General features: G+C 33.7%; 3 protein-coding genes across 3 annotated transcripts in view; 1 reads left to right on the top strand and 2 right to left on the bottom strand.

Annotated features, from left to right (window-relative positions):
* Window positions 1-406: 406 nt before the first annotated feature.
* LOC128205143 (uncharacterized) lies at window positions 407-1,662 on the bottom strand. Its single transcript, XM_052906591.1, has 2 exons — window positions 1,437-1,662; window positions 407-1,060 (listed from the first exon to the last, which is right to left on the bottom strand). Exons 1-2 carry the CDS (start codon window positions 1,455-1,457, stop codon window positions 665-667), a joined length of 417 nt encoding a protein of 138 aa, XP_052762551.1. The 5' UTR covers window positions 1,458-1,662; the 3' UTR covers window positions 407-664.
* Window positions 1,502-17,134, bottom strand: LOC128204639 (uncharacterized). The gene is made up of 13 exons (XM_052906041.1): window positions 16,528-17,134; window positions 16,067-16,144; window positions 15,557-15,670; window positions 15,258-15,320; window positions 14,568-14,792; window positions 14,043-14,285; window positions 13,155-13,229; window positions 5,781-5,851; window positions 3,291-3,363; window positions 2,539-2,602; window positions 2,192-2,293; window positions 1,640-1,878; window positions 1,502-1,554 (listed from the first exon to the last, which is right to left on the bottom strand). Exons 1-13 carry the CDS (start codon window positions 17,132-17,134, stop codon window positions 1,502-1,504), a joined length of 2,007 nt encoding a protein of 668 aa, XP_052762001.1.
* Window positions 17,135-19,884: 2,750 nt separating this feature from the next.
* Window positions 19,885-23,763, top strand: part of LOC128206164 (toll-like receptor 2) — a 34,194-nt gene continuing 30,315 nt past the window's right edge. Inside the window, exon 1 of the mRNA XM_052908466.1 lies at window positions 19,885-19,918. The gene's annotated coding sequence lies outside the window, so the exon portion shown is untranslated. The remainder of the gene's footprint in view (window positions 19,919-23,763) is intronic.

Genomic DNA, 23,763 nt, shown 5'->3' with positions numbered 1-23,763 from the left:
TGGATTGGGGGGTTTCGGTTATGTAATTAGACATTGGTGTTGTATTCATAAGCTTTTGCTGAATTTGCTGAATTTAAAGCAGTTGCAACTCAGACATAACTCCATTTCGAATTAAATTTGTAATAAGCAAAAGCAGAAGTTTTAAAAATCGTTGCCTTAAAGTATAACTTCAACTGAAAAAGTGTCCTAGGGATGTAAACATCGGTTCCATCGACTGCCTTGCTGCAAGCTAATATGTCACGAATCACTGTGTTGTTTGTTATTATTTATTAGAAAAATAAGACAATTTTAAATCAACACATTTTGGAACAAACTATATTATGATATATATAAATGAACATATTAAACGTTTTTTTTTAAAAAACAAATGTCCATAAATTGTGATTCGAAATTCAACTACAGGTAGACTATCGTTTATCCGCAAATGTTTCAGCCCAACAAGAAAATAACTTAAAACTTAATATTTCGCCGATTGTTCAGAACTTTGTTAATATTGACAACGTTGTTAACGTCATCATTTTACTGCATTTCTTGTTAATGTAAATGATTCATTAGTGATACGCATTGTTTCTTATAGGAGTTCAGAAACCTGTCTAAGCTGCACTAGTTGTATTTAATTATAAGCGCACATCATCAAATAGTTTACGCTTGCAACTTCACAATTCTATTTAGGATTTTCAAAAATTTCAATCAACTTGCTGTCTCCCATCCCTACATACAAACATCCAGTTCTATCGCTCGTAGCTACACAACGTGGCCAACTCACATCCTGTCCTCCAAGCAGCGCGGTGACAGTGCCGGTCTCGGGTGACAACCGGCTCACAGCGTTGAAACTCTGACCACACACGTACACACGACCTGCAGAGTCCACTGTCACATTACGTGGGTCGTAAATGTTGTAATTATCCTTCACTACATCAAGAACACGGCCTTCTTGTGTTAGGAGAGTCAACGTGTCATTGTTAAAGTCACTGATGTATATTGTGCTGAGGTCAGGGCTTACTGCTAGGTAATCAGGGAACTGGAACAGTTTCTTATCATCATCATCCTTCTCAAACACCTGTAATAATACGGACACAGATTGTTACATGTTTGGATGGTACTCAAGGAAATGGTATACGGTATTTAGGGCTTTATTTGATTAAACATGTCAATGTTTGTGAGTCCTTCGTACAATGCTCTTAATGAGGCATTTAATGATGATGCGAATCCACACGATCTATAGATCTATATTTGAGGAAAATCGAGCATGTTAGTGATCTTCATATTAAACCTGAATTATACATGATTAATCGACTATCAATTTATTAATCAAATTAAGCTCTATGATTTATCATTATGAATAACATAAAATAAATTAGATCATAAAATACAAATGTACATGTAAACTGAAATATAACCTTAATCAAGTATAAGCGTTATGTAAAATCGTTTACCTTAATCACATTCCCCCTCATATCCAGAATTTGTAATCCAGGATCCGGTTGTTCGTAAGATACAATTAAGTTATCACCACAGGATGCAATTCCATAACATCTTTGGTTAACTTTAATTCTATTTTCCAACAGCAAGGCTCCATTTCCAGTGACACTCAGAAACCATACCTCATGGGCTGAAGTTGTCAATGCCACACGATTACCAGGTATTGTCGTTATATCCCAAGGTTCCAATTTAATTTCATACATGTATTCTTGTTTCCTATTATCAATGTCAAAACATCGCAAACACAACTTCCAATTGTCAGCCGCAACCAGGTACTTGTCGTTTACGATAGTTAACCCAAAAATGCTACCGTATTCGCCTTTACCGTTTTTGTCAAGCAACTCCATATTACCCATTTTACCCTTGTGCTGAAGAATCGGATCGTTATCTGCATTTCTAATTATAATAGAAAAATAATAATAATAATAATAATAATAAGAATAATAATAATAATAATAATAATAATAATAAGTAACTAGTAGTAGTGGTAGTGGTAGTAGTGGTAGATCTATGTCTCGATACCAATTCTTTTAAATGAAACCCTCTTGTAATTTGGACGTACTGATATTTTTAGACATTTGTGTGTACTGTGGTAGACGGACAATGGTATCGGCAACAGTAGCTTATTATACGCACATAAATTAGTTAGAAATGCCATTTATCTACACGCTAATTTAGAATAAACTTAGATATTACACCATTGACCTACTGGACAACGGTATATCCCTTATTATATGTGTCCGTGCTGCTGGCACAACTGGTTTCATCCCTTTTCTTTTTATCAGTTGTCACAGTATTGGTGGCCACCAACCTAAACATAAGCCAACATAGTATATAGCAATTACGAGATTCAATGTAGAATTGATTGTGTAAGATAATAAAGTCAATGACGACGCATTTAATGACGATTTGTTAGTTCTTAAGTCGGTCTATTTCGTATACATTGGTTAGAGAAAAAATATATTAAACGGGGTTTATGTTTTAACTTTTGGCTACTGAGCTTGTTTCTGTAGTTTATCATATTGGTTTCGTATTGGTTTACTGAAAATAACTTACCTTTCTTCTTTTAACTCACTGAGACCTGGTTCACAATTCGATAAGTCAACAACTGCTTGTGTTTCTGAAATAAAACTACGGTACACTGCAGCTCCTACAAATGTCACAGCTTATAATGGATCGGAAAAGATTGACTGAAAACAAGTATAACATATATAATTATTTGACCTCACTAGGTTTCTCTTTTTCAACCGTTACCGTGGAGACATGAATTAAATTTAATGCGAGTAGTAGTCGTTAGAAGCATAGTAGGATTTCAGTAGCACAACGTCTCTTCAGTTACCATCACGTACAACATACCCTAACTGACATTGGCAGTCGTAGATCGTAGCTTCCGAATTTTGAAATTGATCGAATACTAGTACTTCGCCACGACTTTGACTCAAACGACAGATAGTGAAAGTTGAAATAATATAAAAAAATCTTTCTTTGTTTGTTTGATATTTTCAAAAAAATGTATAACATGCAAATGGTATAACAGTTGTTCTGCTTGTTCATGGTAATTGTGTTTTTTCCTGTAATAGTTTAATATGCTTTCATTTGGGTATATTAGACTCTGTACAATAATTTTGTTATCGTTTATTTCACCTTGCTTATAGTGAAAGAATCCGCCAGTAATTATTCCTTGCAGTTGTTTTTATAGTTTGGCCCTTCGGTACCACTAACTGTGATTTCGACCCATGAAAATAGAAAATCGCTCAAGTCAATGCTATATCTCCAAAATGTATTTAGTTCTAGTTTGATGTACATACTTTCGTTGTCTTGTTCCTTGATCTTCATGAGTGATGGGCGTTTCTTCTCCTTTGAATCCATCCGATCTGGCGTCTACCGATTCAAAATCATATATGTGTAATAATATAAATATGAAGATAGTAAGAATAATTACTAAGAAATTTCTACCAATCCATGAAGAGTTCAATGTGTCAATATTAAGCTCAATATTTGTACTGTGATTATGGTCGAATGTTATAGGATAAACGTATTTTTCTGTAACTATTGTATAAGTTTACTAACCCAGAAAATAAAAGATATTTCTACATATCAAAGGCAACCTTTATAAATCATTTTTATAAATAAAAGTATCCAATGTGACAAAAAGATTTCGGTTGACACATTTACCTGTGGTCTATAGACCACCATACATTTTGTATATAATTTCTGGCTAGGAAAGCAGGATCTTCATTCCGATAAATGAAAATAAGAGTAACGGTATGATTTAAAACTGTTCATTGACATAAACGAACAATGTAACACTTCCAACTCACTTTTATATCATATCGACGGCTTAAGCGGTTTTCTATTATCAGCAGTCATTGAGTCATATTAATAATATCCGTCATGTGTTTCCGGTCCAGATAGAAAAATCCGACCCAAGGGCACCAGGGTTGCCAGAGGGACTTATTATCCGGACCGGACACACATGATTTATATTTTGTCTTGCTAACATATTATTACTTGTTGTGAAAGGAAATGACATAGAAAAAGCGTATTATTGAATATTTAACGAAAACGCGCGTGCAATGATGTTTACTGACGTCATGAGGCGCAATATTTTTATTCACTACAAACGTCAAAAGTTCCTTAGAATATAACGTCTTTTAAGAGTTATTTTTGTTTTTTTAAGTTTTATTTTTGTAAAGTTAATGTTTATGGAAATCATCTATTCAGATGATTACAAAGTGTAAGATAAAAGAAATAAAAAGTATTGCGTCACAGCGCGTGAGTCATCTAGCATGGAGGATGCCGGATTGATTTTTACAGCACGGCTGAATTCATCGGAAATGCCTATTCGGTGTGCTAGATCCCCTTGATCAAAACAAAATTCCTCACTTGAACCTGAATATGTTGGCAAATAAATTGTTTAAAATTCTAAGCTTTGTCTCATAAGTTAAAATAAAGATATATATGGAAATTAACAACTTTCCGTCTATTAGAAAAATGGTTATCCCGTGTTTCAAACGTTTTCTTGATCTTCAAACTGAATGTTTGAACATTTGCTTTCATACCAAACAGACGAAAACAACTGTTCGAACATAAATGGAATGTTATATCATCATTCAAATGTATGTTGAACTGTTTGTCGATGCAATACCAAATACGAACTTCCCGGAAAATTCACACAACAAATAACAGATATTTCTTTACCCCACCCTAGCGTGGTCAACATTATAACCTGGAATTCGACCTGTCTTCAAGCAAAACAGACTGGTTTCTGACAGTAAGATGACTGAATATCCATGTTTCATGAAAAAAAACGTCATCTGCTATTATATAAATATAATTTGCGCGAGGGGGGTCCCACGGGTTACGGCGTAAAAAATACCCTTTTCAAAGAAAAGGGGTAATTAAAAAAATACTAATAAAACTCCGAAAATAAGCATTAAAGAAACACAAAATTTGTTTATTATATTGTGTGGGATCGTATTATATTTCACTCGTGGTCACAGAAAAACTATAGTCCACTCGTGAAAATATGTTTTTCTATGACACTCGTGAAATGAAATACGATCTTACACTGAAATAATAAAATATCCTCTATATTGTTTTTTCTTTTATTTACAAACACTCTAAAGCAACTAGCAACACCCGCTAAATAGCATTTAACATTCATATATTAAAACATCATGTTTTACATCGAAGCCTAAAATCATTTAACTTTCACCGCTTTACAAATGCTTTCCATCAAAATAGAGCATTCTGTGTAACATTTCTTAATCAATCTTAACTTTAAAATAGAACACAGTTTTGAGCTTCTGAGAATGTTTTACTGATATTTTTACAAACATTTTGTTCACAATCTTTACAAAATAACACTATCCGTGTCTGACACTTTAAAATGTGAATGAGTCACTATAAACACTGTTTATAAATGGTTTTTGCTCTTCTTTGTCGACAACGGTTTTGGCTCTTAAATCCCAATTGTAGTACAGTCAGATTCCCAAAATGTGTTCTACGATATATCGCAAATGTTTCAGTGTTAAATGGGTCGAACCTTTCATGTTTGTTATGTAGTAATGCTTTGCTGCTATTTTTATTTTGATCTTACATGGCTTCTAGGCATGACTATGTATACGCCCCAAATTTCACAGGAAAAGCCATTAAAGGACCGTTTAGGCGGCCACATGGTTATAAAATTGGGTGATCAAATTAAATGGAAAATTAGGATTATTAATCAAACATTTTTTTTCAATTTCTTGGTGAGGTAATTATACAAAGGTAATCGAAATTACTTTAATTCCTACCTTCGGTCTCTGCCAGACTCCAAAACCCCTCGTTTTGTCCGGCTTAGTAACAAACGGAATATGACTTACATCTAAAACGAGATTAAAAAATGATTACCCTTTTTAACATTCGTTATCTATCAAATCATCATAAAAACACTTAAAATTAAACAATTCAACTCGTTTATTTCCGAATAATGTTGATCTCGGAAAACATGAACCAATAATCATGTGAATATCCTCCCAATTTAACGCACGAACTTTAGTGTAAAGTGCTGGTATTGGAAGTTCAGAAGTATTTCATGTTTACATGCGCCGCCTTCTGTTCTTATCCTAATGGCGTTATAAACAGTTTATTCACCTGCTTATTACAATAAATTTATGCTAATGCATTGTTGCAGTGTTGGCAAAGAGTTTGAAAATGTACAAACAAACTGTTAAATAATTTACGTGTAAGGTGCTTTACAAAAAAATCCATCTGTTTTAAGAAGTGTCGGTTCTACGGTTATTACAACTTATATTAGTTGTATGCATATAAATCTGCCATTTTTGGACAGTTACACTCAAGTTAAAAAAAGTAGCCACCTTTGACTATGTAGACAATTTGCAGCTCGAAATTCATATTAATAGCAACATATCAATGCACAAAGACTGTCATTACAGTAGTGTAGGAATGGTTTCACTCATTCAGGACAAATTATCTCGCATGGAATAGATCCATGCGTTAAACGTTAAACGCAGATGTTCTACAAAAGAAAAATCAACTGAGTACGTGTTTCCGAAACAAAATAATACTATTATATTTGAACGATCTTATGTAAAAGACTCTCTAAGTCGAAATAATACAATTCGATGTGTTATTGACCCGACTGAGTAATGACCCAGAATTTGGAAATATTTAAGACGGCGGAATAGTGAAAAGATGACAATGAACTTGATTATAAGTGTAAACAAGATGAACAATGAATGATTAACGGAATAAAAAAACCCATGTCGTATAATATAGTCATGCTGAATTCAACGCAATATCTATGACTGATCCAGATTTCGAGGAATGGTTCTGGTGAAATGTCAAAAACCTGATTTTATACATGTATCCATAGTACCCACCATTCAGAAAAAGGTGGCGAAATATAACTAAAGTATGTGGTTCACCTAATTTCAAGCAAGAATTTCTTCGTTTTGCTGTGTTTGTGCAAATAAAATAACAGGCTTGATGAAAGTTCTCGTTATTGATCGTTGAGTGAAAAATAATGCCAATGACACATTAAATGACTCACAGTTGTCAAATCATCTGCAAAAAAGCAACAACAAATCATGAAGTCTAAAACAACTGAGCGTTATCAAGTATTAAATTCTAAATAAGACTTTCTGTTAATGATTCTGACATGATGGACACGGAGCTAGCTCATCTGTGAAATCGGGACGGCGCTTAGCTCGGATCTAGAATGCCAATATTTGAAATCCACTATATCTCTACTTAAAGTATAATGCAAAAATTTATTGCGCATACCTGGACATATCATTATATATAACAACGGATTTGGACATTGTTTAAGAGGCCAATAACATATTCATTGTACATGGATGATTCACGATTTTTTGCAAATGATTTGAAAACTTCCAAGTACAAATTGTTGTTATAAGGAAATTTCATCACTTAGGTCTAGCCATCAATGATCAGATTCCACAAAAAGTATAAAGACAGGCAAGGACTCTGAGCCTGCACGTTCATCGGTCTATGTCTGATGTCCGTCATGCGTAGTTTTTTGCCAACGCCGAAAGCGATAATCCTTCGCCTTCTGTGTCCGGACACTAAGTATCGTTTTAAATGAAAATACTATCTATTTCAAACCTTAGGTATCTTAACGTGCATTAATTTTCCTTTTGAAATTCAGCAAGAATTAGCAACGTTTGTTAAGAAAAATGTTAACGGGTCATGTTGGTAACAACAATCTACTCAGCTAACTGAAAATCCTTGCCTTCTCTTCACACTGATTGGCCAGTCAGTTATCGAGTTGGTGGTTCGACTGATATGTCGCGTCATGTTAATTGCTTTAAAAAACATCTCTTCCTTACCCGCTTGGATAATTATGATGAAACATCACAGGGATGCCCATTGGGTGGTGCCCTTTTAACTATGTCCGAAGAATAATTTTAAATAAATGAAAATTATTTTATGCACCCAAAAGGAAATATTAAAATGCTTCTTGACAAAAACCGTAAGGCGTACACGCTAGCTTAACAATTAAGTGTGTCAAAATTGACAGCGTCCCGGAGTTCATAAGATTCCTGTAGACTTCCAATTTTATGTAAATTTATATATGGAAATCTTTGAATATCTGTTGTCTGAAACTGTTAGGCATATACCCTTCGTAATTGGTATGTAGCATCAAATAATGATCAGGGACTGTACCAACTGTGTTCAAATAGGCCCCTCTGGACAAAACTGGATTGCCATAGGCAACATACGTTTCCAGTATACTTGTAAAGAAAGAAAAATCATTCTCAAACCACAAGGTCCAAACCTTTGATAGCATTGCTCAAAACATTTTTTTTCTTGTTATGCACATTGGGCAAAGCTGTCCCCACCCCTTTTGACTAACTTTGCTGAAAGATTTAAGCTACAGCAATGGAATGTGTACAGTTTTATAAACAGATATGAATGCTGTTCTTGAATTACCTTGACTTTGACCTTTTGACTAACATTTCTATTATTGAAGCTCCAGTAATGGAATTTCGATCATGTCTACAGTTTTGTAGACAATTAACAATGTTATCCTCAGATGAACTTGACTGTTTCCTTTTGACTTAAAAAAATATATTATTGAAGTTTGGGAAACAAAATTCAGACCATATGTAAAATTTGTGGCAATTGATCTACCTTATTCGTTTTAAAACTACAAAAATAAATTGAATATTATGTGTGTAGTTTTGAAAACAAATACTTGTCGTGTGCTCGGATAACATTGATTATGACCTGTGACATGTGCATTGATCCCACTGATTGTAACCTTTTGACCTACTATCATATTTTTGAGGCTACTGAACTGAAAATGGGACGATGTCTACAGTCTGGGAACAATTATCAATGTTTTCCTCGGACCTTGACTGTAACATTTTGACCTACTTTGTAATTTAAAGCAACAGCAAAAAAATCTGGACCATGTGTACAGTTTTGAAAACAAACATAAATGTTGTTGTTTGAACACCTTGATTGAAACCTTTTTACATATTTTTTTTCTGTTTTTGCAGCTACTTCTGCACTAAATTTTGTGCAGTCTATCAAAGAAATATCAACATCGGCATTAACAGGTGACGACCTCTTGATCTGTATTTTTTTTTCAAGCTACATCAATACAATTTGGACGATGTGAACTGTTGTGTTGCAAACAAAAATCAAGCTTATATATCTGGTGTGTAGCATTGCCTAATGGTCCTCTAACCAGATTGTTCAAATTATGCACTAGTTAAGAGGTTGGCCCAGCAATGAAGGTAACCAGTGTTTAAAAACCTCTTTTACGTTTAAAACCGAAAGGTCAAGAGCTGAGACATTTGTGTTACATTGTCTGATGGTAACAAAGGACTAAGACTTTCAAACGGGTGAGTGATTTAGGGCCAACAGCGCCCTTTTGTTACATAGAGTGTTAATGTGCAATGACCAATGTATCGTATCTCTTTATTATGTATGTCACATGGTGTACACATCCATTTTTGATTGTTTTCATGTCAAGGAAAGAGCATTTATATTCTGTATCATTCATGTGTTAGTTTTGATTTTATTCATTGGACTTCAGTATTTCAGCATTCTTTGTTTCCGAAAGATTATATCAACGAACTTTTGTATCATTTGAAGATCTACTTTCAGAGTATAAGTCTCAAACGGTGATGCTAATACAGAATTCAATTGCGTCATTAACGTAACTCAAAATTTATGGCATGGACAAAACATTAATATACATTTATGGATGGTACAATACTTCACTTGGCATGTTTTACTACTAATTACTTTCGCAATACTAGGAAAACAATTTGTTGTCAAAAGTTGCTATCTGACAACTGTGTGTAAATGCCTTTAACTTATCAATAGTACAGTTATGTATACTTAGGATAATATCGTTTTAGTGACTTACGGATATGATAGAAAAAGTAACATACGCAAACAATTTTGTTAAAATATCAAATATTGCTGTTTGTTTTGTTTTTCCTTTAAAAATACGCTGATATCTCACACGAATATCAAACAAAGGCCGTCGTAAGACAGCGCGCTCGACTACGCCGCTTTGACTTAGAATACAATAACGATGTAATAATACCAAGTTTGGTATCTTTATGTCAAACCTAACTAAAATTATTTGATACATAAGGTGACTTTGATGCTGCCCTCCCACAAGCCCGCTCAAACAATGACGCAAGTCATTCAAATAAATTGATTTCTCATTATGAAAATGTTGTTTAGAATATACAAATATGCCTTTCAAAGGAAATTAAAAAAAAATCAAAGGCCATAATTTGAAATTAGGATTAAAAAGGAGTTATGTTTCTTGTTGTAAGATGGTCGTTAATAATTTTGAATTTTATTAAGTGCATTTAATGAACGGCATAGAAGTTTTTTTATATTAAAATCCCAACTTGCGTAACTTTTACTTGCCTTAAACTTTAACCTAAGTCAATAAGGGGCCATAGCTTGTTTTAAGGATATGGAGTTATGTAACCTCATTTGGTGATGGTCCTGAACAATTGTGTGAAGTATTAAGTCAATTGAATGAAGGGTATAGAAGTTATTAAACAATATCCAAACCTGCCCTAAAACTTTAAACTTAGTCAATCAGGGGCCATAACTTGTATTTATGATAATATGGAGTTATCTAACCTCATTGTGTGATGGTCCTGAACAACTGTGTGGAGTATTAAGTCAATTGAACAAAGGATATATAAGTAATTAATAAATATTCTAACTTGCCCTAAAACTTTAACCTAAGTTCCATAGTCAATCAGGGGCCATAATATGTGTAAAGAATAATATGGAGTTATCTAACCTCATCATCTGATGGCCCTGAACAACTGCGTGAAGTATTAAAACAATTGAATGTAGGGTATTGGACTTATAAGTGAAAATCCCAACTGGCCCTAAAACTTTAACCGGACGCCGACGCCGACGCTGGGGCGAGTAGTATAGCCCACCTATTATTCGAATAGTCGAGCTAATAAATTATGTACAGATTATTTCGTTTTGTTTTATTATGACAAGCCCATTAGCCAAACATTCAACAAAGAGCCATCGTTGATAGTGATGGCGATTAAATAACGAGCTTCCCTTATTTCTACATATAATGATCGTCAAAAAAATCCAACGAACATTCACTTTTACAATTTTGATAAAAGGCCGCGTGACGTGTGAACTAGAAAAAGAAGATCTGGTGATAGTCGTAAAGATTAACGTTTATATTGTATTTCTTTAATTTAATTATTGTTCACGTTTAAGCCATTTATATTGCTGAGATGTAAAACATTTTTTGTTATTTTGTTCAGAATTCTGTTACTGCTGACTTGCTTTGCTGGAATAGCCTCCCTTGACTTCAGTACACAAAAGTACGTCAATACTACGATCGGACGTTTTTCTGTTGGCATCACGTCTCTTTCGGTGTGTAAGTATGTATCAGTATCGACCTGCAGTCCCCAGAAAAATGCCATATCACAATATACACTATCGACTGACTACATCACCTGTCACAGAATGCACCCAGCCAAAGCAAATGCGCAAATTACTGTTAGGTTCAATCAATATTTATATGAAAAGCTACAGGAACAAGCTCAGTAGCAAAAATGAACATATACCCCGTTTATTGGTACATGGTAAACGCCAAAGACATAAAACAAAAAAACACAAACAAGAAACACGGAAAACAGTACAAAACTCCACAAACAACAGAGTGCACATACACTATATAAAAGACAAGGTGTTTTTATCAAGGATTGTTAGGTACCGCCTTGGAACTCTCAGTAAAATAAATCTACTTGGGACCACACTCTTATCCTAACAATCCTGAATAAAGTTAAAACGCACAAGGGTATCTTATGAAAGCATGGATTTACCTGAGGAAACTTAATGATAAATTGAATAATAATAATAATAATAATCTAATAGGTGAATTTCAAGTGCTTAAATGATAATCGATCTCAAATCTTTCTGCAGACGAAGAAAAACAATTCAGAGTACCTGATGCAGTTATTGTTTGAAACTATAAGCATCACACAATCTGCTTAGCAAATAAAGTGTTTGAAATTGTGTTATCAAAGAGTTCCATGATAAAAAACATCATTGTACTCAGACTGGGAACAATCAAAGAAATCATTATCAAAACTAAAAAAGCGACATGTATTAGCTAACATTTTCCTCTAAATGATTACGTATTACTAAGTAGAATTTTACAAGAAAGAGACGTCATACGCTGGAGTAGCAGAAAAAAAGGCTATTTTTAAAATCAAAGCACTCAAAGTTCAATTAGGTAAGGAAGGCATATTCAACCTTATATTTTGTATAAGGAATTCATCATCAAAAACAAGAAACAAGTACTCTTCAAAGTAGTGCCGTTATATCCACGGTTTAAATAAAATGCAATCAATTCAATGAGTCTATCTGCCCAACTAGCTGCTGAAAATATTTTAATTTTACGAATTTCCTTTAAAACAGCACCATTAAAATCGGGATGAGCAATACTGTTAGCAATCAGCGACTTACCAATACTATTGTACTTTGATATAAAATTATAATGACCATTAACGAATTTAGAGGGTTTCCTTAATTTATGATATCTGAAACCTTGTTTTAGAAGTTTGTTTCCGTCTTAAGTTTACGGAGCTGAATTTTTGGACATCTGAACATATTTAAGCGAATCTTATCAACTGTGCAGTAAAAACAACATATGATGGTGAACAAGGAACACCTACATTTAAAGAAAGATAATTGATTATTTGAAATTTAAATCATCACGTTTATCATCAAGATTGGTATTCAATATATATTGATATACAAGTTGCAATTGTGAAGGGTATACCGATTTAATATTATCTGTTTATACCGTATTATACAAACTGAATATCGTCAATATATCTTAAAGTGTTATTGAATGTATCAACAAGAGCAAGATCTCCAGACATAAAGAGGGATTGTCGGACACAATAGTCAAATCAGAGCGAGGAAAAGTCAACTAGCTAACGCGCAATTATGCGCATCCAATCAATCAACAATCCAAAATGAAATGCCAGTAATCAGTTTAACTATGTTTGTTAATATCATGCTAATAATAATGTACAAATGTTTAGTATTTAGAATACACCAGGAAACAAAACAAAAATAAAAATCACATGCAGTTTAACAGTTACATTTTTTACCTTTTGTTTTTTCTTTCTTTTTTAACCCAGATGTCGTATGTTTGGACGCTGATCCGATCGTCATATCTTCCATTTCTACGTCCATTTGAACGCAAAACAGTTTTTAAACAAACATCCATTTTAACTCAATACACGTCGGGGAATCCACGTGACCAAATGGTTGGTTTCATATAATTATAATAGTTTCTTGGAATTTAAATATAGCCTATCATATGCCCACTGACCTAGTGTGTATGAGCATATCCATATTTTCCTTGAAACTGTAACAGTTTTCAAGAACACTTCTGCAATGTTTCCAGCACAAAATCCGACAGGTAGGTTACAGGCCCATTTATCATCTTTGCTCGGATTTAGCGAAAAATGAGGGAATGGTTTGGGTTTGTGAACGAATAGTTCAATGATTTTAAATTTAAAAGGTATGAGAACGAAAAGAAAAATACAGGCTGCAGTTCCGATTATTACAGAGATAGGTTGCAGTTCCATATATGAGTTGTATATTTAAATTCCAAGAAACTATCATGATTATATGTATTATCTTGAGTTTTGGCTAGAGTCGAGCGTCTTGGTGGCGCCATCTTGCACTGGAACCAACCATTTGGTCACGTGGATTCCCCGTCGTGTCATGAGGTACATGATTTATTCATAAATCATCAAACATATTGCAAAGGTTAGAGTATTCACGATTGAAATGAAAGGTACTTAATTGAGTTTGAGGGCGTTACACAACGTAACTAAACCAAAATCAGGACGCTTAACATTGTTTAATCAAATGCGTTAACATGAATTCGTTGATGAAATATTAAATATTGGTTTTTGGAATAAAAATCAGATGAAACTTCACAACAGAAACAAAAACCTACATATCCTATATAAAAATGTCACAAATACCTTCATGTAATTTCGGTGACAATAAAATCATATCCATGCCAGGTTGGTCAAGATCTGACGCCAAATATTCATTTATTGTCTTGCATACTTCTTTTTTAACCTTCGATGAAAATGACTTCTCTAAGTTTTCTTTTACAATGGCATTTTGAAGAAACCCTTGAATTCTAACAACAATACCATCATTCTGTACTGTACTTTCTACAGTGAATCTACGTTGATCACATTGGTCTGACACCTCACAGACTAGAACAAATATATTATATTGGATCAAATATACTCGGTAAATCACACATGCTGCAAGTATTTGGACATATTCAACATGACTACCGTGAACTCAAAATCTGATATTTCTGATCGAAACATGCAATTATTTATTTATTATCTCAAAATGAACGTCAAAGTGATTCAACGCAGCTAACAGCTACCTTTATGTGTACATCCAAACTACGAATATTAGTGAGAAAAAAGTCTAATCAGGATGCCCGGTATGAATATGAAAATCTATAATTTTCCTGTGAAACTTACACATTTCGTAAAAGAGAGCCCAGCAACTTTGCTTTGTTATGCCAACACAAACTTCAAAGAGCTCATGGTATGCATCAGTTCGCATAAGTTCTTCAAGTGGTTCAAATATACTCTCCAGCTTTCCCGAAAGACTGTCTTGTATCAAAGAAATAACTGCGTCCAAATCGTGACACCGGATTGATAGGACAAGACAGCCTCTGCTGATTTTCGTTATCTCTTTTTTCTCTGAAGAAACACATATAATCTAGTTATAACAGTTTCTGTGTACCAATGATTTTTTTACAAATTTCTTTGGTCATACGTATGCCAAGCATCTTTCCATAAACAAATAGAAGGGAAACTTCAGGGATATGCCCAATATCCTAAACTGTAACTAAAACATGTTCAGTCGCACAAGATTGATGGCCTAGAAGACCCTGAAAGACATACAAACAAATGTGGTTGCTCCCTTGGAACGGTCAGCAAAACAGAGGTTCCTTTTGAGAATATAAATCAAATATTTGTGTGAGGGGAGGGGGGCTTCTCTGGGTATTTTTGTTCAAACCAAAGAGCGTATGCAATTAAAAAAAACATGAATATAATTTGAGCGTGTATGTTTTTGATAGTACGCAGTAATGGCGAGGTGTTTGAACGTGTATGTTTTTGATAGTACGCAGTATTGACTAAGTGTTGGCAAATAAACAATCTTACCGTCAACTAATTTTCGAACAAGGGACTTTACTACAACATCCAGCTCGTTTGAAGACCTGTCGGCTATAAAATAGTTACAAATCATATAAGTTTTTGCATATATTCTCACTGTTTTAGGAATATCTGTTAGACCATATTTACTGAGATATAGACAAAGCGATTGACATACTTCTTTAATACGTGCATATATTTACTTACGATATGCATACACAAGGGACATGACCAGCATTCTTTGAATTAAACATTTAAATATTTCCTACTATTGTTGCTACCATTTTTCAGAAAATAGAATCATTTACCTGGTAATGCTGTGCCATTCTCTAATGACTGTGAAAAGATTTCAAGCAATCGTTCCGTAATAGCTTGTTCGTCTTCTTTATTGTAGTTCCGAAACATAACCATGACATCAATTACTTCAACAAAAACAGAAAAAAACATTTGCACCAACACTTGAGTGAACAGAATCAATGAAAGCAATACTGCTGTTTTCAAACGTTAAGTGTATTATGTGTCGCGGAGATCTTTCATTACACAACTATAATGTATAAACATACAAAGTTTAAATGTTTACATAACTTGTCAACCATGTTTTATTACTTCTGGGTTGAGAAAAAGTCTAAACAATTATATGTTCTTCAAGTTATTTTTATATGTATCGTCAGTATAGCAAAATGTAGCGATGTGTTTTGCTAACTTTAAGAATGAGATTACATGTAAGGTATCTGTGTTTTAGATTTAGTTGCGCATAGTTGTTTAAATTATCCAGTCATCTAACAAAGTATAGAATTGGTTAGAGAACGGTCTACTACCTGGTATGTTCACTGACAACCTCTTTTTCTCAATGATCGTCATCATTTCCTGCAACCCGCTTTCAACCGCTGCGTCAGCTAAAGAAGCAATGCTCTCTATACATAATTCAATACAATATAATATATCTACTAAGCACGGATTTAAAAGGCGATACAAAACATGTGCCCAAAAGTGTGTTTTTTTGCGGGAGCATTTTAATGCTTTTTTGTTTTACAATACAAGAGAACCACCGAGCAATACCATTGTCTGATAATTTCAGTCGATAGCGACACTTATAATAGTTTAAAAGTTATTAGCCTCGTTAATAATGTATAATATATTACGTTAAAATATTATCATTATTTTCTTTTCTTTGTGAAATTAAGCTATGATTACCATAGGAGATAAACTGAGTCAGGTTTATTGCATATTTTAAAAACATGATAACGTTTAGCTTTGATTAATAAGAAAAGAAACTCACATTCATTAATTATGTCAACGCTTTTGCAACCTGTCTCTGAAATAACACCGGTTTGAAATAAATGTCTAAGGCTTGAGTACTTCTCAATATCTTTCAGAAGAGATATTTTCATTTTGGGCTTTTGAATGTAGTCGCATATTCGCTCAACTGCACCGACAATGCGGCCAATATAACTGCGGTAAATTGCCTCCTTCAATCTAGGATTACCCATGTGTTGCATTTTGTTCCTTATGTTTCTAATGTTACAGATGTCGTGTCTGAGTTGACTGCGTATATAGTCAGTGTCGTCTAGTTCACATGCGTTTAGAAGTACAAACACATAGAGAGGAATATCCCACTTGCTCAAATCTGTTTCTTTCTGAAAACCTGGATAAAGAATGTTTCTTTTCATTTTATCTTTGCCTATAGATATCAAAATATCTTTCACATTATTGTATAAAAACTCATCTAGTGACCAGGGTTGACGTGGATGGTCTTTTGGTGTGAGCTCCTGAATTCTTCGTATTAAAAGATGTAATAACAATTTCGTTCCACAGTCGGTCAGTGCAAGGGTTACTCTTGAAAAGAATTCCTTTTCCTCATCTGCAGAACTTCTTGCTTCTGCCATGCTGTCAAATCTGAAAAAAATAATACTAGAATAATGCAGAATAGTCGCAATTATTTCTTGTTTTCCTATCATTTCACATTATTAGTATCTACTTTAAATACAAAGCTACTTCGAAAGCAATTGACAAAACGTCATTTACTATTACTGTTTTAAAGTCAAATATGTATTTTATTAATAATTATTAAAGTAATTTAGTAAAAGGCCAAGGCCAAATGCGATTAATATAACTGTCTTCTGTAAAACGCACTTGAACGACACTAAAACGAGTAGTCAGCTGACAAGTGAATAAGTGAACGTTATGAGAAAAATAGCGTTAATATTTTCATTTGCATATATTACTTGTTCAATACATTTTAAATTATTACATGCAGTAATTTTGTTACCATTTTTGTAACATAGCTTACGGCGCAGGAGTGATTTAGCCCCATGCAATATTTTTCATATATAACTAGTGTAATAGCTATGCAAATTAGGTAACCACATCACAGAAAAAATGTATTCATACGCGCTGTCCAAAAAAAAAATCAGAAACAATATTTTAAAAGAAATCCTATCTGTGTCAACAAACACTGCTTCATTATGAAACGAAAGGTATAGAAGGCTGGGCTTAATCCAAACAAACATCTCCCTGATCACAGTGCCAGAAAATACCTGTTCCAGACATTGCGAACCAGATTATGGAAATATCGGGACACAAAAAATTGCACCTATAAACAACTTTTATTCTAAGCCAAGTAAATCCAAATCTAAACAAGGAAATAACCAACATCATGTAATCTAGTGAAAATAACACGTCTACTTTCATGCAAAATGCTCGATCTATGCAGTTCGCCAGCAATACTCAAATTCACAAAGTCACTGAATCTACATTAAATCTCACTTTCTCTGATGGATTTTACAACAAATTTGGTGCTTAAAATCACGAAGGCAATATCCATGTGCATATCTGTCAAAAAGACATAAATACATGCTGTTATTCACTAACTTCAAAGCGAATACTCACTATTAAAAGCGACTGTGACGCTGACTAACGGCCTTTACAAACATCAACAGCCAAATGACATGTACACATTAGCGTGATAATTATGACGTCACGCAGTTATGACATTGCTCTCATTATTGATTTGCATGATTAAAATGGATTAAAATATGTATTTTTATAGTTTTTAAGTGAAATATTTGTTGATAATTGAGACATGAATTATGTTTTTTATTGTAAATAAAATGATTAATGTCGTATTATTTTCGTTCCTGCGGATGAAGCATCCTTATAGCACACATTGTAATTCTTCGCACTAGAACACGAGAATGTGAATTGACATAGATTTCGAACGTTATTGAGATGTTATGAATAGAATCTCAATTTCGTGATAATTGTGTATCAAATGTATTAAACTCGTCATTTAAAAACGATATAAACTCGACAGAGCCTCATTTTTGTCCTTATAAATGAACTCGCGTAATATATTCGATACAAAATAATCACAAATTTGAGATCCACTACATCTGTGATATTAATGAAAGGAAAAATAGATAAATTCAATGAACAAATTATGTTATACGAATTGAGAGCAGCTTAAAACTATTTATGCGAGAAAAAAGTACAATTCAAAGATAATTTTTGAAGACAACTTTAATTTTAACAAGTACTCGTAAGTACATTTACAATTGCATGTACTCGTCGAGTTTTCAAATCTATCTAATAGCTAAGCAAAGAGGGGAAATCACATTAACATAACTTTATTGTACTTACCGGTTGTATACATCCACTTTTCATCAACCGACGTAAATAACAGAAACATGCACAACCTGAATTACTCATTTTAAAATGCAGATTACAATTTCTTTAGCTTACATCTTGACAATTGACGCGATCAACCTGCATTCAACCTGTTATCTGGGAAAGAGCACCATATATATATATTCTGCAATACCCAGCTATTGAATGCATTAATCGCTTTGTTAAGCAGACAAATGGTCTGAGATATGAGATCTTGCTAATCAAATAAAGAGGTGATAAAGTTAAATAACGCCCTTTTGGTACTGGGTTAATTTAAGAAACCAATGTAGTATAAAGATATTTCGAAAGATTGTTCTTTTGTTGATACTTCTTTGTATAGGATGATTCAACATAAAATTTAAATAACTGAGGTTTATACACATGTACATCATTGTTAATCGGAATTTGAACTAATCAGAGTGACAAATGTTTGATGATAAAATAAGAATCAAGAATTAAGAGCAAACGTTGAACTAACAACTATAACAACAATTACAGATACCTGGTCCAAATGAATGAAGTATTCCATATATGAGGGGTGAGGGTGGTGTTGGGAAGCGGCAATAGAGGGGGATATACAAAGGTATCACATGCTACTCTAATTAACGGAAAAGTAATATTTTTTTATTGTCCCTGTCATCAACATCATTGTGTTCGAGTAGGATTTGGGCGGCTGGGGCTTATACTGTATTGTATCAGATGAGGGTATGTCGTGTGTGAGGGGGTGGGAGAGGTAAGGAATCTGGAGGGGTTGTATAATGGGACTCAAATATTTCTTTAATTATGTTGCAAGGTTCATTTTTATTAACAAAGATAACTCTTGCTCGAAGAGTTACTCGGTTTAACAGGAAAAATCTCCCTTTGATAATGATTGTTACAGACCAATGACTTTGCGGGAAAATAGTCATGTGGTCACTCGTTTTCATTACGTGCAAAAATGGAATCATCGATTCAGGCATGTTTTACTTGTCTGATGGTTATTAAGTGACAATTCATACACAAGGGTCAGTATTCGTTTGCATGTGTTGTCTTTTGTATTTGTAATGGCTTTGCAATGTTTTGGAATGATCGATAAATTCACTCGGCTGTATTCATTTAGTTTTGTTACATAATTTCGTGACAGATGTACTTTTGGTATTAAAATCGAAATGACAAATCTGATGTGCTCATTTTAGTCTATTTCCAAAATTAACACATGGGTTTGGTTTACAGTTGATTATCAGCATGGAAATAATACTGACACCGTGAGAGAGAGAAAGATTGGGGTTTAAGAGCGTTCAATTCCTTAAATTGGTAAAATCATTGTTGATGTGATGTTAAGTGTGGTGAACATTGTTTTTGTGATCATTTGTACACGATTGAATTATTTAATAAAATACTGTTTACTGTATAGGCTGTTTACGATGTTTTTACAGTTCAAATAGGAATAATATGAGTACAGTTGACATTCGATGAATATGATGTAAAAAACTTGTTTTAAAGCAAATATCTTGTGATTGTGTGTGATGGAAGGAACGTAAATTATACAATTTCCTTTTCTAATGCAGGTAAGTGAATCCATTAAAGACAATCAACATCAGTAAAAACTCTTAATCAAACTAAATGTTATCTTCCTTTCATTTATTCGACCATCTTTGAGAGCGTTCAGTTATGACAGGATGAATGTTGATTTAATAAGTCCAAAGTAGGTTGAAATAACTGAAAACTGGTGATGATTGATTGAAATTTTAACATCATATTTATGATGAAAAACATATTTTTTTTTCATCCTGTCATATTCAGGCCACACCAAACTGAAGCACTCTTGTCATGGCCACCGTTCCTTACCTTCCTTTAATCGAAGAACCTCTAGCTCACTTACACATCCCTGGTGATTTTCATTAAGTGACATTCCAAATTTTCCCAACGGCCTCATTTATTGTGGTTCTACATCTTAGTAATTTATCTTGTTACTGTCACATAGGATACCGCTTACTTTGCCTATGAATGAATGAATTAATTGTACAATTGAAATTAAATTTCAAAGATAGTAAAAAGCACTTTTTTCATGTTGTTTCTCTTAGTTTTTAATTTCCGTCTTATTTAGCTAAAAACGTTTTTGGTGCCAACACACGAATGGGTTTAAAAAAAAGAGCGTAGATTACAATGTTTAAATTAAAGATAAAATATCTTCACTCCACTATCATGACAACAATTTGCTGTTGAACTATTCGTGAAATGGAGAAAAATGGAGAAAGTTCGTTTTATATCTGCTAGGGAGCTCACCAACACATTTATCATATGAGAAAATGGTTATCAATATTCGGTAAGCGAACTATTAAAGAAAACTCAAACCAAAATTCAAATAGGGTAACTAATGCATGCTTGCAATTACGTACTGTTCAAAGTCCAAGTAAGTGAAATATGGAGTATCTGTCTCCATCAAGCATCTTAAGAAACTTAAAACTCCTGCTATCGTACTTGTCGTTACGACTAAAGATCAGTGCATTTTCATAAGCATTACTTAAACAGCGAAACAAAAGACTAAAATCACATTTACACTGTGTTTTTGTTTTTTACTGCCTAAGTCTGTTGGTTCGACCATATTTGTCAGAGAAGTGTGTACGGTGTCGAAAGTCGAAACTGAATGATCATTATTCATTGCAATCAGTGGTTTTAAATATTCGAATTGTTGGATCGGTTTTTAAAAAGAATGTTCATTGAATGAGCAAATGGTATCCATATGATTGCATTTCATTTGGTTAACATTCGCAACAGCCTTGAATCAAATTATTTAATAAAAAAACACCGTCTCATTTTGAAGGTTTGGCGACGGAATGAAGCGAAATGTAATGGACTAGTAGAAAAGTGCGCAAACCGGTCAAAATGGCGATCATTAAGCCAAAAACAGTGTTATCTTATACAAAAAGCCAAGCAGGCAAGTAAACGATGCGTCTATTAATTGTGGTGGGATAGTTACTATATCGGGATGGATTGGATGATTTAAAAAAAACAGCGTTATAATGACAACATAACTGTTATTCACGGTCAAGACCCCTACGAAATTGTTGTGTGGTCTACTGATGAAAGCTTCTGCCAAGCGCCACATATTTGACATTATCGATTATCTGATATTTACCGATCGTCCTTACACAAGGAAACAGTTAAGATGCTACAAGGGCCTTGGCTTTGTTAGTGATGTTAGCTGATGTGTTCAACGACAAAATCAATATGTCGTGACTGTCTGTTGTTTTTCAATATTCTTATTTCATTTAGATGTTAATATCTAAATAAGATATATTTACCAACACCATGGCTGAAATTTATGTTGTTTCTCAACGACTTGTTTGAAGTTCAATACAATTTTGCTAAAAAACATCTGCTTTTCCCTCAAAATTTTAGTGTCATGGAATATCCCATCTAACGGTGAAGAGACAGTAATACCACTGTTTTACTATGTAATTGTGGTAGGACGCCTTAAATTTAGAGGTTTTTTATCATATTACTAAATTCAAACTGTTATCCCATATTAAAAATATTGCCACAAATTGTGTAAAGGTTTAGCACTGATGCAGTAAGCTGTCAGATCATGTAACGTTTAAAGGTGATTGCGGGTTCTCAATTCACCATGACTAAGCAAAAAACACTCCGTCCCTGGATAATTGCAGAGAAAGATGGTTTAATCATTGCGAGACATTGTATAAACCTGCGTCCATGTAGCTTCTCTACTGTTTTGTGTTGAGGCTGTCGTAAGATATGTAAAGTCGATTGTAACGGATGTCTCCGCCTTCTGGAAATTGCCACGGACATTAAATCATGTTTCAAAGACGCAGCTGAATGAGATCGCTTTCATACGTGCATCCACATTAAAACGAGAAAGTTTGATAAATAATCAGTACGAATGGTCTCCCTTCAACCCTTATGTTGTGGCCAAAAACACCCAGGACATCCTATAATCAGATAATGATGCCTTACATAGGTAAGGAAGGAAACACTTGAGTATTATATGATTCAGTAACAAATAACGAAATAACAAACAACTAATAGAAAATGTCAATTTGTGGCAAAAAACATACATTGCCATTCAAATATTGCCATTTTTAAAATTTTATTTTTAACCAAAAAATGTCGACAGAAAACAGGAGTGGTTGGGAGTGATGAAAAGGAAGGATATTAGTACAACTGTCAAGACCTCGGTAAAAAATCGAAAATTTTATTTATTCGACTTTTGTTCAAGCAAGTATTATAAATAGACAAATGCATTACAATTGATCTGATCCTTGTCATATTTTGGAAGTGCGCCGCCGGAAGAACCGCAAATGCAATGGTGACAACAGCTTCTCGTTGGTTATTGAGTCAATGAAAAATTTCTTAATTTTAGATATTAATCTAGAGAAGCAATAATGTAGTGCATTAAGGTGTAAATCGACGATTAATCGCATTCAAATGTTGGCATGTTCGGAAATCGATTTCACCAGTGCCGACTCCTTGCTGTCTGCATATTCGTGACTGTTCTCTAGAAATCAAAGCACTGAATAGTGGTTGTCAAGATTAACTTAAATTATGTAAAGCATTGAAGAGGTAATTGCGAGATGCCAGTGATATACAATTTGTGATAGCAGATGGGGGTTTGCATAACGATAGAAAGCATGGTTCCAAGTTCGTACGAGTGGATGATTTATAGATCATTTGCAAGCCAATATATTTTGGAGCAACTTCTTCCAAACTGTATTATTGCTTTCATATCATGCATCATTCAAAGTTTAGTACTTGCAACGTTTGTAATGTAAGTTAATAATTACTATTACTATTTGTTTTCAGAATTCACGGACCAATCGTATTCACATCATCTTTCGTAACGATATATAAC

The sequence above is a fragment of the Mya arenaria genome, chromosome 10 (assembly GCF_026914265.1).
Source record: "Mya arenaria isolate MELC-2E11 chromosome 10, ASM2691426v1".
Taxonomy (NCBI): domain Eukaryota; kingdom Metazoa; phylum Mollusca; class Bivalvia; order Myida; family Myidae; genus Mya; species Mya arenaria.
The sequence above is the reverse complement of the archived record's forward strand: the minus strand, read 5'-3'. Positions and strand labels throughout refer to the sequence as shown.